Raw genomic sequence first — 13,955 nt, 5'->3', positions numbered from 1 at the left:
CAGCATGACCCCTGTGCCCCACCCTCCCGATTCACCGGATCTCTCCTTGAGATTTGTTTTTTGTGCTTCCCCCAAGTGCCCAGATGAAGAAAGTTCCCAAAGGGAAATGTTTTGCTGGTGTGGAAGAGGTGAAACAAAAAACAAATGGCAGAAGTGCTAAAAGGCATCCAAATCGATGAGTTCAAATTTAATTTTCTCTCATCTCTATAAATGCCTTGAAAATCCAACTCAGTCTGTTGACTCCTTTTCTGAGCAGTGGAAAAATGTCTGCACAGGTGTAATGCATTAAGTGGAGATCACTTTGACTGTGACTGCAGTTTAAACATGTAAGAATAGCTACACAATTTTTTATAAATAAGTTCTGAGTTTTTTAAGGTTCCCCCCTTGTATAGTGTTTACCATCTGGTTGATAAGATTAAGGAAAAGAGCTATATCCTGTTATATACAATAGTAAGACAAAAAGTTCATTTCAAAATGTAATCAAAGAGTAAGTTAATTTTTGGGGAGAGAATTCGCAATTTTATTTTTAATACTTGATACATTGTTCCTCTTTTGCTTGCCTGTATTGAGTATGACGCTAGAATGAAAGACAACCTATCATATCTAAAGTCTTAAGATTTCATGATTTCAAAGGTACACTATGGAAGGTTATGTACTTTAGCTCAGATAATCAACTACAGTGTCATAAATTAAGGTTAGACTCTATTCTATTAGTGCATTATTAATTATGGTTAATTACACTGTCAGCTGTTAAAGTAACCAGCATTTCTTCTCTATTGATTGATCATACTGTCCTAGGGAGATGGTTATCCGCATGTACTAGAATTCTGTAATTCTTTGAAAAAATTAGTTAAAATTTTATTTATATAACAGTATGGCCTTACTTTTTCCTACTTGATTCTCATAAACTTCAAAAAATGTTAGGATAGGAGAGAATGAAATTTTTCTATTTTAGAAAGGAGGTTACGAGAGTTACTGCAAAGATGTCTGTATAATAATAAAGATAACACGTGAGGATTCAGTGGGCTATTTCAAACAATGACACTTCATTTGAATGATTATTTTGGTACTTGTGAAGGCCTGAAAAAGACTTAATAAACATCAAAGAGGCTTTTATAGTACAATATAAATTATATTTACCGCCAATAGTGAAGCTAATGCTTTATATATGGTGTGAACTTATTAGCAGTACAGTTTCAAAACTAAACTCCTAGTTCCTCCTCAAAAAAGACTTGAGATTGAAATTTATAAGCTCTGTTGCAGAAACCAAGAGTTACATTATGCACACTATTTATAGTCATTTTAAAGTTAATTTTGAAAATAGAGCCCTTTTCACGTTTACAGAATCCGGAAGGTGAATACATTTGCTAACAATTTCTTCTGAATCTTGACCTTTTCACAAAGAATTTCTTCTGTGTAGGGAGTGGTCTGTTTTCCCCTCTTCATGGGATGACACATTTTAAGCCGATGGTGGTCAGTTGCAGTCCTGGAGGCTGCAGCAGGGCTTCAGAGAAGCATCACGATGATGCAGATCAACAGGAGACATATTAAAATGAGACAGAAGTTGATAAATAGGTTCTGGAGATTTTGGCGTGCTTGTTGAGGCATCTCAATGGTTGAAGCTCTTCTTATAGCAGAGCGAGTGAGGTATTGGACTTTCTCCATGACTCAGGAAAGCAAGAAAGTCTGAAGTTTTAAAGGATCAAAAGAAAGGTAAAAAGCAGACAGCCAAATGGGAGATCACTCTCTTTGAGGTGGTCTGGAATGTAAAAACAGTAAATGGATTAGGATCATAATGCAACCTAGTCTCGGAACAGGTAAAATACAATTTTCTATTCATCTTCCTTAACATTGTTTGGATTTATGACATTTAATATCTTTGTAATCTGTATATTTGTGTGCACACACACAAGTATTTACTTGTCTGTCCTGTCTTTTGTTGTTGTTTTTTTTTGGCAAGGGTCGCCACAATGTCTTATTTGTCTTGTGTTTAGAGTGTAGTAGCTTCAGCCTTTGCCTCCTCTCAGAATGACTAGACATGTAGTTTGGTTTAGGATACACCTTGTGTTGGGCTGTTGCTTTGGGCAAAAGTTCTTAGGCAGAGTTTCATTAAGATTATTTCTCTGTGAGCATAATTGTGAACATTAGTGTATTAACAGCTCTAGAGCAAATCTCATTAAAAAAATGCATGATATAAGTTATTCTTTGGATGTTGATTTTAGTCCAAAATAAAATAGTTCAATGAGCGGTGTTTCACCAGTACTATAGATTCAGATGTTTGTCGTTCCTTTTATGATTTCATAGCTTTGTAGAATATGCTATTTCAAACAACATTTAACAAGACTTGATGTTAAGTACTGGAGAATGTCAGGATCAGGAGTCAGCAATAAAGTCATCTTTATCTCACTGTCTACCACAGGCAGTTCCTATTTACAAATGAGATGTTCTTATTGGCAGTGGTTTTCATTTGCTTTCTTTCAGAGCTCCCACAAGCTATTCTTTCTAATTAATTAATTAGTTGTTTCCTAATTATTTGTTCTAATTAATAAAGTAAAATTAAAGCAATAACTCATTATAGAAAAATTCGGTATATTAAAAATTAACTACTTTAAATGTCCAGAGTTAATAGCCAGTAAGATTTGGGGATATTCTGTTGACAATCAGGATACTTCTATATAAATTTTAAAGTAAGAAAAGTTAGATATGGAATAAAAAATAACCATAATTAACTGCCTAGAGATCATGGCTGTTAACATTTGTTGATATATCATTGTTAGTCAGGATGTTACTGCCTTACTCCAGCTGCCAGATTTAATTTTCTCCCCTTTCTATACATCCGATGAAAATCCAACTCAACCTGTGAGCTCCATTTCTGCCAGAGACTAGTGATGATGAGAGCAGAAGGGAGAATGGAAAGAGTGAGAAACGGGAAGAGTTAGATCAGGCATGATCAGTGAGAACTTGCATTCATTTGTACAAGGAAACCATGTGGTTTATGGTAGTTAGATTCTGTAGTTCCAGTACTTCAACTTAGCTGTATTATGATTTGAATTATATATGAGACTGCACTTTAATTTGTCTGGACAGTCTGGCCTTCTTCATAGTGTTGGTTTGTAGAGAGGAGATCCCAACAGCCAATTTATGTCACAAACTTCATTCTCTTATTAAAGAGTTGGTCACAACCTGTGTTTCCTTAGTGTATATTCTCTAGCACAGTGATTTTCAACCTTTTTCATCTTATGGCACACACAAACTAATTACTAAAATTCCGCAGCACACCAGAAAATATATTATGTCTTTTGCTGATCTGACAACTGATCAAAAATATAGGTATAATTTTTATTTATTCACAAACCTGGCAGCTATTGTTGTGTTGGCTGTTGTCACCATTTTTTTTTTTTTTAATTTCACAGTCTAAGGGAAAAGAGTCAGTGTCCCAGACTACATAGTCAGGTATCACATATTTTAAAAATTTTTTGCAGCACAGCAGTTGAAAATCAGTGCTCTAGCATGTATATATGCACACACAAATGTGTATATATACACACACAAAGTCTGTGATAGAGTGAATTTATACTATTGGGTAATTGTGGGGAAGATTTCCTTTTTCCTTTTTGTATTTGACTAGTTGTTTTATATAAGGATATATAATAGGACAGTTGAGAAAGGAATACAAATTAACATTAACCATTTCTATGTGAACTTAAATTTTTATGCAGTTTTAGGATTTAAATTGTTTAAAAGGTCTGAATTTAAAAATTATTTTGAGACAGAACATGGAGAAGGAGGAAGCTAACCCGTTGTTCATCATGAAGCATTGTATATACAGGAGTCATTCTCTATTCTGACATTAATGAGTGGTGTGTCAGTCACATGAAACATGTCACCTTTCCATAAATACTTCATTCCTTTTATGATTCTGTCTTTTGCACATGTTGTTCTGGCTCTGCCCGGAACCTTTTCCTCCACCCCCACCTTTGATTCTTTGCCAGGCAAATTTCAGTTGATCCTTAAGGCCCAGTTTAAATAATCACTTCCTAATAAAACCTTTCATCCCTTTTTAAGGTAGAATTGTTTCAATTCTGCTGGTTTTCAGTACAGCATTGGTGTTACCTGTGTCAGGGTAGTTCTGTGGCTGTGTTGTAATTTTGATTTACATGTTTGTGTCTCCAACTAGACTTCTAGTTCATAAGTAAAAGGAACCACATGTTTATTTTGTATTTTGGTGTTTGGTGCATAATTTATACTATTTGAATAAATCGATGAAATTGAACAAGAAATTTTTATGACTGACTTTAGCATTTTTTAGAAAATTATTAAGAGTAACAGAATTTGATAGTTGAACACATAATCCCGAATATTCTTCTCAAGTCCTTTTCTATTACAGATGAGGAAAATGAGGGTGTAGAATATTTCCATTAGGGGATTACAGTTTAGGTAAATTGTTAATGATTAACAACAGTAACCTGAACTAGGCTTTGTACAAATGGATATTTGGTGTTTATGAAATACAAAATGGTGTGCCCTAAAGAGAGGAGCTCTCTACTGATGAAAGTATGATGAATGTACTTTTAAAGATGATATCATAATATTTCAATTGCCCAGCCATATTGAAAAAGGATAGTTTGTTCTTAGAAGCAAATTGAGTGTAAAGAGACAACCAAATATTGTGATTTGTTTCTTGTCAAATTTAGAAATGTCATAATTCTAAAGTGATTTGTAGTTACTTTATAATATTACACAAAAACCAAAAAGAAATATGTTTTACATTTTACATGCTGAAGTGTTAGCTGTGTGCATTTGACTTACTGGGTCCAATTTATTTTACATGGTATAGTCTGAAGTGTGCTGAGTCCTAATTCTGCTGATCTTCCAATATCTGTATGATAATAAGCCAAGATTTATTCATACAGCGTGAGGCTTCCTATTACATGTTAAGAATTGAAAAGCTGTGCATGGGAAAAACACAGTCCTGTTTTTGGAGTTGTCTGTGACCTTTACTACATCATAATGACATGGTTGTTAGGTATTTATCATTCTTTTCTCTGCAATCATAACCGCTCTGAGTCTCTCCCCAACCCCACTTTCTTAGAGCCAAGCTGTTAATATAGTATTATTTGGTAGAGAGCCTAGAAGAATAGTTTTACTTTATTTTCACTTTATCTGACTTTTTACAGCCTTTTTTTTTTTAAGGATAATCAGAAATAGATGGTGTTGGGATGTTCTGAATTTGCATCGGACTTAAATAGCCAGGGAGACTGAAATTAGCCTTACCTGCTCCCTCTTTTACGGAGTGACAATATGAGCAAATTAGGTGTTTGGGACAGGAGGAGTGAGGACATTTTAAAAATGTATTCATCTCCTAAGCCCTAGAATTAGTATATTGAAAATACGGAATATGCTTTGACAGGAGTTTGGTTGTAGAAATGCCAGATCCCTGTCTCGTGAGTAACATGTAAGAGATAGAAAAGTGTCCACAGAATATCTTGTATTACGTCTGTGAGCTCTATAATTATTGTGATTTTTGAAGGAATGGGAGGAATAACGGACTCTACTGTCCTTTGTAGGATTTATAAAGCCTTTGGTTTACTTTTCTTCTTTTTCTGAAAAGGGTGAACTTGGGAAGTAAATGTAGTAAAGTTTAAGATAGTGTTGTGTTTTCTACAGTGGAAGAAGAAGAGAGACAAATCACAGGCAGCTCTGATCCTTCAGTGAGTGTGTGCCATGTCAGGTAACATTTTGGGTCAAAGGTACTATCTCAGCTTCTGCAGAAGTCTTCACTTTGTCTACAGTGAGTCATTTTCTCATGTGATGGCAGATACGGTCTTGTGCAAAATGAAACTCAGTACTCTTTTGAGAACATTTGGTGGTCTGCTTTATGACTTGCTAGACAATCAGTTCTGTTAACGATGTTGTATATGCTGAGCAGTCATCCCCACTTATGATTTAAGTACTTTCCATCTTTTGCAGAACTTTCTGGACTTCAGTTTTTGGGGGCACTCCCTCTGCTGAAATCATAAATTCCTGAGATTTTTAAATCCTTATTTGTAGAATTAAGAATTTTGCTTCCTTTTTATTTTTGTCTGCTTATACTTTAAAAAAAAATTATGTATTGATTTTAGAAAGGGTAGGAGAGAGGGACAGGGAGAGGGAGGGAGAGAGAAACATCTATTTTTGTTGTTTCACTTATGTATGCATTCATTGGTTGATTCTTGTATGTGCCCTGAGCGGAGATCAAACCCATGCTTATTTATTCTTTTAGTAAATGTGGGCATCTTTTGCTAGTAAATTCAGGTAATAGATATTCAGGATTACAGTCTGCCATACTTATTAGAATTCCATTTAATTGGTTCACAAAATTCAGATTTTTTAGAGGTTTGAATTTATAGGAGTTGTCTGTCTTAGGATTATATTGGGATTTTATTTTTTCCTACTATTTGCTGTCATTTTTGAAGATAATTCAGAGGTGATTGTGTATGCATCTATTTTTGATTTGTTGAATTAAATCAGGAGAGTTCATCTTTAGATTTATCATCATTCTGTTAACATCCAAAAATTATTTTTCTTTTGAGATGATCTAATGCATAACTTGGAAGTTCTAATTGAAGTTATATATGACAGCCCCAGCTTTTTTGGTCCATACTGGCTTTTTGAAAGACTAGTCGAACTGCTTCTGCCTGGTTATGAAAGGAATTTTGTAATTATAAAAATCAGCATATTCCCAGCCTTTAAATTGACTCCATGATGAAATGTTTCCATTGCTTTAACGCTGTGCCTTGAGGAAACTTTATTAAATAAACAACTGTATAGAGAGATTTTCTCTTTGAAGTTGGCACATTGCAGTTGCTGTTTTTTCTGTAGGCTTGCCTTCGTTATGTTAAAATTAATTTATTTGCAATTAAAATATTCTCTTCAGTGGTTGAGACTTTAGGTTCTTATTTTGGGAAAGATCATGTAGGGACGGAGTACAGGTGAACTTTAAGGGAAAATGATTGCCAGTTACATAATGTACTCCCAATAATAGGAGAGTGAATTTCCTTTTTTTTTTTTTTTAAATACCGAAGGTGGAGTACACTTAAAGAGCACTAGAGGTCCTCAGTTGACTACAAGTATACTGAGGTGGAAATGTACGCTCAGGTCTCATTTTCCTGTGTTTAATTGGTAATAAATGCATCAGAAATATGTAGGGTAAGGACATTGACACATAGTATGTTTAGAAATGTTCAGGGAGAGACAACGTATTTTCTGATTTAGGTCACAGTAATTTAGAAGGATTATTTCCTGGATTTCAAACCTTTCAGTTCACCCCTTTGGTGGCATGATGAGCAATGTGTTAATGCACAGTTTAGATAAAAATTAGTGATTTCCATAGCATAAATGACAAAACGAGATTTCTCTGTTCAAGCGCCTCAACATATATGGGATTGAATATTTTAAATGGTAGAATGTGAGAAGGTCAGAAATGAAATTGAAGAAAGCTAAAAATTTAATGTAGAATTGGAATAAAGTATAAAAGTATGGCTTTTGTGAAAAGTTTTGAGAAATTAATGTGGATTTTAGGTTATCAGGTGTAAATAGGTTAGAGGGCATGGGTATTTTAGCAATGAAACAAATTAAATAAAAGGAAACTTTAATTTGATTTATTCTTATTTTTTAAAGTCTGCGTAATTGAGTTTTGCCTTCCAGGGTGTATTACTTAATAACTAAGGTCATCTATATCCCTGGGTTTGAAAATGATCAGGATAATATTATATAGGCTATTAAGGATATAATGTCTTATGAATAAATTAACTTTAAATGAAATGGAGTGGTTTTATATTAAAATACAAATTTGTATCCTCTAACTTTGCTTTTTAGAGTATCATTAATGCTATTTGAGGATTAATTTATTTTGTTTTTCCAATGTCATGATTTATTTTTAAGCCATGCTGATCTGTGGATAGGATGTGTGTGTGGTTTAGAGTCAGAAAACCTTGGCTCCTGCCAAGTCTCCACCATTTCCTAGCTCTGTGACCTTGGGCAATTCACCTTTTCCCATTTGTTTCCTAAACTCTAAAATACAGATGCAGGGTCAAACAAATAGGGAACAAAGAGGAGCACATGAAATATTTGTATACACCGGTGCGTTTAGAAAGTTGTTCAGAAATAAAAAAGGAAGTTTTAATTGAATCTTTATTTCTAGGATTGGTAATAAATATACAGTCTTACTTAAAGAGGTAATATAATCTTTACATTTAATGTTTACTTAAAATTTTAATATATTACATAACTTATTACATAATAGATTACATAATACATTTAAAAAATTTATTTTTTTGAATTCTTTTATCTATACAAATATTCTATCTCTAATTAGTGAGATTAAGAAACAATATGTAGAAATAAGTAACCACATGTAATTTTTTTGCATTTTAATGTAATTTAAAATGCGTTTTAGGAGATGATGTAACTTCTCTTAATAAGCAAAACATTCTAGCTCTTCCAAGTGTTTTTTGTAATTTAAACATCATTCACGTTTCTTCATTTTATTGCATCTGACACATTTTTTAGTGCTTAATTTTAAATCACATAGCTTTATAAACAAAGACAATACTTAAATTTTACCTCATGATAGAGATGAACTAGCTGCGATGCAATGTCGGGCACTAGGGCATAATATTTGAAATTTGAGCAAGTCATTGTTAATCTGGATATGCTATCTGAGGATAACTTCAATAGCAGAACTTATGTTATTTTTAGAAATTGTCAATGTCTTGGAATATGTGATGTGGAGACATTCTGATACTATGGAAACTCACAAACATCTCATTTGAAATGTGAGACCATAATTTGGTATTTGCAGAAAAATGAATAAATATATAAAAATCTTCACTGATGACTTCTGTGTACTATCAAAGGAAGAACATTTTATGAATATAAAGATATTAAGAGGCAGTTAGGGTGCCTCAGTGATAGACAAAAATTAGATGTTTTTTTACCTGCTTTAAGGAAAGCTGTTAGGGATATACAGAGTTCTTATCTGTATAAAGCAGTAAAGTTAACATTTGTTATAGGAACTTAGAATTCTAGAGGTAAATTTTATTTTCACATACATGTGAAAATAACAATAATGAAACTGATGTATTATTCTTTGTGCCATGACTGAGATTTAAGAATGAAGACACATTTCATATTATTAAATTGAGGGTTATATAACATCAAGAGTAGAGTAGAATTCAAACAGAAGTTTTAAGATTTATTGTGGCATTATTGTTCCTGAAAATTTCTTTCATATTTTTCCATTTTTCTTTGTCCCCTTCTAAATGCATGAGAGGAAGCTGAGGAACAACGGGGGGCAGTAATTTAATAGAATTATGTTTATTAATAGGCAGAATAAACACTCATTTTATCATATTCACTCAAATGAGATATTTAGGAATGTTTTGCTGCCAAAACAATGTCTTTTAAAGTGCTGCAGGACTATCTGTACCTTTAGAAAGAATTTCGCATGTATTTTTGAGAAGTATTTTAAAATTTCCAAACTTGTTATTGATGATATAATATGGAATTTAATATAAGTAACTCAATTTATTAAAAGCTTGGATTTTATTTTTTAACCGTATTAAGTTGACTGGACTGTATAGAGAGGAAAAAAGTCTTCAAAAGCATTTTAAAATAGTTTATATTATATACTTTTAAATCTCAGTTTATTAATATTCCCTGTAAGGAATTACAATGATAGTATGGGAATAGTCACATCAATAATGTGCATGTTGTACAATCACACAGCTGTCATAGTATTCCAGGTGTAAGTAGGTAGCCCACTCCTACCCTGTTTCTCAGCAGAGTGACAAATAACAGAATGAAGCCATTGTCTTTGCAAGGAAAAAATCAAATCAGCACTACCGCCAGATATAGCAACATAGTTGAAAGATAGTTTAATTGGCAGAAATTCACTTTTGAAAAGTAAAATAAAAGTGAAAGTTAAAATGACAAATCAATAACCAGGATCAAACGTGAATATAACCCTTATCATTTCAAAGTTGTTATTACTGTCACTGAATGGCTAAGCATTTATTTAGAAATTAAGATTTTTGTCATATCAGCTTTGCACTGAAATTTACAATATATGATTACAGAAAATAGGAATTACCAAAATCAATGAAATTTATTTCTTACCTTGACTGCTGTGATGATCACAATATATAGAGTATTATGAGTAGTATGAAGTCTTATCGGTGTTAAGCTGGAAAGTTTTCTCTGTTACCAGATTTATGAGAACAATTGAAGTAGGTGGAGGAGAAAAAGCGTTCTAGGGAGGACTTATGATGTCACATAGGAATTCTGAAGTTATGATTGGTTAGCATAGTCTTATCACACCCAAACTTTTTAGAATGTCATTTGTCTTACTTTAAGTGTAGAAAGGTCATTAACACTTTGTGCCTTATTTTTTTAAAAAAATATGTGATATATAAATGAAAAAAATTAGTTTGGGGTAATAGAAAGCTCTTTTTAAAGACTCATGTGTCTTTGGGCTTAGAAATGATTGTATACTGATAGTGATAATGTTGAAAAACTAAAATAGTTATAGTAACAGGAATTTTTATAATGAGAATAATAATACTGGCTGAAGTCAAACAACTTATTGAATTGCTTTTGCTGCTATTGCTTTAATTCTGCAGCCTCATAATGCTAACTTCTAGAAACACAGTAATTGAACATGTTCACAGAAACAAATTTTATACCTTTTTCTGTTTTATTTTGCTTTTTTTCCTTATCTGTGAGAAATCTAGGCTAATAACTGATTTTGGTTTCAAAAAATTAGCTTTTATGTTTAAAGTAATAACTAATAAATGTATTTAATACATTTGTGTTTTCTTCAATTAGGGTTTTAACAATATATTTATTTTCTGGGAGAGCTATTTGTTAATATTTAATTTTTTTATACTTATAGCAGAGTGAACTCAGATTGCTTTCTTATGGGTAACAAAAATGTGTTGCAGCAGCGGCTGTGTGTCCTTAAATGGAGATGATTTTGGCTCCTTCCAAAGAAAGATAAAATCATTCTCTAGAGCAAATCTCTCATTATGTAAAGAATCAACTAAAACTAACAGAAAAATAATTATTTCCACAAAGATCTTCTGTGAACATTGCTAAGGGAAAATTTACAACTTAAATGTAAAACCCAATATTAAAAGTATTGTCTTAATAATGTCTGACATTTGCTCAGTGCTCTGCGAGCATTTTTTTTCTTTCAGTCCTTTCATAATAAAAATCTGTATTCATCATCAATTACCAGTGATAACTGAAATACAAAACCTAGGTTTGAAATACAAGCATAAAGGGATTTACATTTCTATGTGCAAAGATGACATCTGCTGAGAGATTGAAGATTTAAATCTGGATGTTTAATTATAATTCAATGACAGATTGGCATGTATGGAAGGAAAAATCACAATTTGAACATAGATTTCATAGAGTAGCATATATCAACTAAGAAATTTTGATAGCAATAGATAAGTTTTATTGAAAAGTTTTATTTTTATAAAGTCTGCTTTTTAAATTTGCCTGCCAGATATACATTCATTTCAAAGTGAAGCTTAGGAGATAGATCACTGTAGTATAAGCACGTCTAGTTCTAAGAAAGAGAATTAGTAATATTAGTAATACTTAGTTGGATATACTTAGAAACTTTCATAGACTGAATGAAATATGTCATAGGTATTTCACCTATTGCTGTATTTCTTTAAAGGTATACACAGGTGTGCATATACAGGTGTGCACACATATGCTCACACAGATCCCTTAGAAGGATGCTAATTAATGGTGTGTGTCAGAATTGGTAAATGGAGACAAAATTTACTTTTTCAGATTTGTACAAGGGTGGGAAACGTCTGTGTTTATGCTTTTTATTTTTTCCCCTGTCCTTAGTTGTGGCTCCTTGTTATTGTTAGTCTAAATGGAGCTCTGGGAAAGATTACATTTTAGTTTTAGCCAGATTCAGCTAAACAGAAAGTTGTTTAATAAATAGCATTGGTGAGCTACAATATAATCAGTAGAGTATTCCTCAAAAACTCCACAGCTAGGGGCTGGAAATTGTTTTTAGAGGTGCTTTGTAAGAATATTCATTTGGAGTTAGACTGTATAATTAGAATCCTTTTTTGGTCACATGACCATATGCGATTTCCCTTAGCTGCCTTATCTGTGCAATTGGGTTGTTGTGAAGGTTTAATGAGATGCATTATGAGTAGTGACTATTAGAGATTATGCAACACATTGTCTGTTTAGTGTTAGTACTTTTCTCTTTTTTTAGAAGATGATTCTTAACCTGCAGTCCATGGGTAGAGTTCAGTGGTCTTTGAACTTGGATAGGAAAGATTACATCTTTATTTTTACTAAACTCTAAATGAGATTTAGTACTACTTTAGTTTTGACTACAGACCACAAACTGCAGAAGTGTTAGCAGTACATTTGGCATCACTTTAGCCATCTCAGATAATTTCATATATTGTAGTTGTTGCAGATAGCTGGAAATACTGTTTATATTCATAACTATTTTGAAATTACCATAATTTAATCTGTAGATATTATAATTTAGTGTATTAAAGAAGCACAGGTATTACAAATTTGTTTTTTAAAAGTAATTATTTCATTGTAATTAATTTTCTTTCTAGTCCTATGCATCTTATTTTTTAGAACAGTTCTAAATTTATGGAATTATTGCAAATCTAGTACATAGGGTTTCTGTGTAGCCCACATACTGCTTCCCCTATTATTAACATCCTATATTTGTATGGTACATTTGTCACCAGAGTTGCACCAAAATAGGTTATTTTAACAAATACCCAAACTTTATTCAAATTCTCTCAGTTTTTTGTAGTGTCCTTTTTCTTTTTGAGGATTCTATCTAGGATACTGGGTTGCATTTAGTAGTCATGTCTCCTTTGGTCCTGTTGGTTGTGACAATTTCTCAGACTTTTTTTTTGATGACCCCAGTTTGAAGAGTGCTGGTGAGATATTTTGTAGAATGTTCCCTAGTTGGTGTTTTTCTCATGTTTAGACTGGTTAGTGTGTTTTTTGAGAGAAAACCCAGAGAAGAAAAGTGCCATTTTCATTACATGCCAAGTGTATGTGCTATCAGCATGACTTATCACTGTTATTGTTAAACCTTCATTACCTGGCTGAAGTGTAATGTTCGTCAGCCTTCTTCATTGTAACGTTACTTTCCCCCACCCCTTCCTTACAGTACTCTCCAGAAGAAAGTCATTATGCACAGCCCACACTTACATGTCACTATCTTTCGAGTGGAATGTCTATAAAAATTACTTGGAATTCTGTGTATTTTATGTATATAAAAACATCCTAAGAACAGATCAGTAGCCTGTAGCAATTGGCTAGAAAAGTCCATGGCCCGAAAAGTTAAGAATTCCTATGTTAGAGGATGTTTCTGTAGTTGATTGGGGCAGCCCTTTTTGGAAAGAGGAGGACTGAATTCTCAAACAGGCTAAAATCCAGACCTCTTGGTTTGCTTTTTTAGGCCCTGTCTTTCTAGCTTCATCTCTTATCACATTCCTTTGCATTTTGTGCTCTGGCTCTGTACAGCTGCCAGTGACTCTCTGAATAGGCTATTGTTCTATTTTAAGCCTCCCTACTTTTTGTAGGAATGTCCTTACCAACCTTCTGCCCACCAATGCACTGTTTTAGTTTGTTTCTGCTGCGCAGCTCTCGCTGTCTTCTGTCAAACAATTTTGCATGTACCTCTCTTATCTGTCTCCTTTCATTGCATTTTTAAGTGCATGTGCCTAGAATAGACTGCAAACTGCCTGAGAGCTCATCCAGTAACTCTTATTTATTCTGCAATTTATTCTTTATAGTATTATTACCTAGTACGAACCTGGCTCATAGTAATTCTTAAATATTTATTGAATGAATGATTGGATGGGAGAACCAGAAAAGATTACCAGGTTGGTAGTGAA

General features: G+C 33.0%; 2 protein-coding genes across 3 annotated transcripts in view; one reads left to right on the top strand and one right to left on the bottom strand.

Moving 5' to 3' along the window:
- The window catches only part of CEP85L (centrosomal protein 85 like), a 132,136-nt gene that overhangs the window by 54,191 nt on the left and 63,990 nt on the right, over positions 1 to 13,955 (top strand). The gene's annotated exons all lie outside the window — the stretch shown is intronic.
- Positions 1,108 to 10,257, bottom strand: PLN (phospholamban). Its single transcript, XM_054569878.1, has 2 exons — positions 10,159 to 10,257; positions 1,108 to 1,759 (listed from the first exon to the last, which is right to left on the bottom strand). The coding sequence occupies exon 2, from the start codon at positions 1,663 to 1,665 to the stop codon at positions 1,507 to 1,509; it is 159 nt and encodes a 52-aa protein (XP_054425853.1). The 5' UTR covers positions 1,666 to 1,759; positions 10,159 to 10,257; the 3' UTR covers positions 1,108 to 1,506.

This window comes from Pteronotus mesoamericanus, unplaced genomic scaffold, assembly GCF_021234165.1.
Source record: "Pteronotus mesoamericanus isolate MK-2021 breed Mesoamerican mustached bat unplaced genomic scaffold, CSHL_Meso_final contig_20, whole genome shotgun sequence".
Taxonomy (NCBI): domain Eukaryota; kingdom Metazoa; phylum Chordata; class Mammalia; order Chiroptera; family Mormoopidae; genus Pteronotus; species Pteronotus mesoamericanus.
Note: the sequence above shows the minus strand (reverse complement) of the source record. Positions and strands in the feature narration are given on the sequence as shown.

Bases quoted from the DNA above. Each gene is read 5' to 3' on its own strand.
- PLN (XM_054569878.1), bottom strand. From the start codon at position 1,665: ATGGAGAAAGTCCAATACCTCACTCGCTCTGCTATAAGAAGAGCTTCA.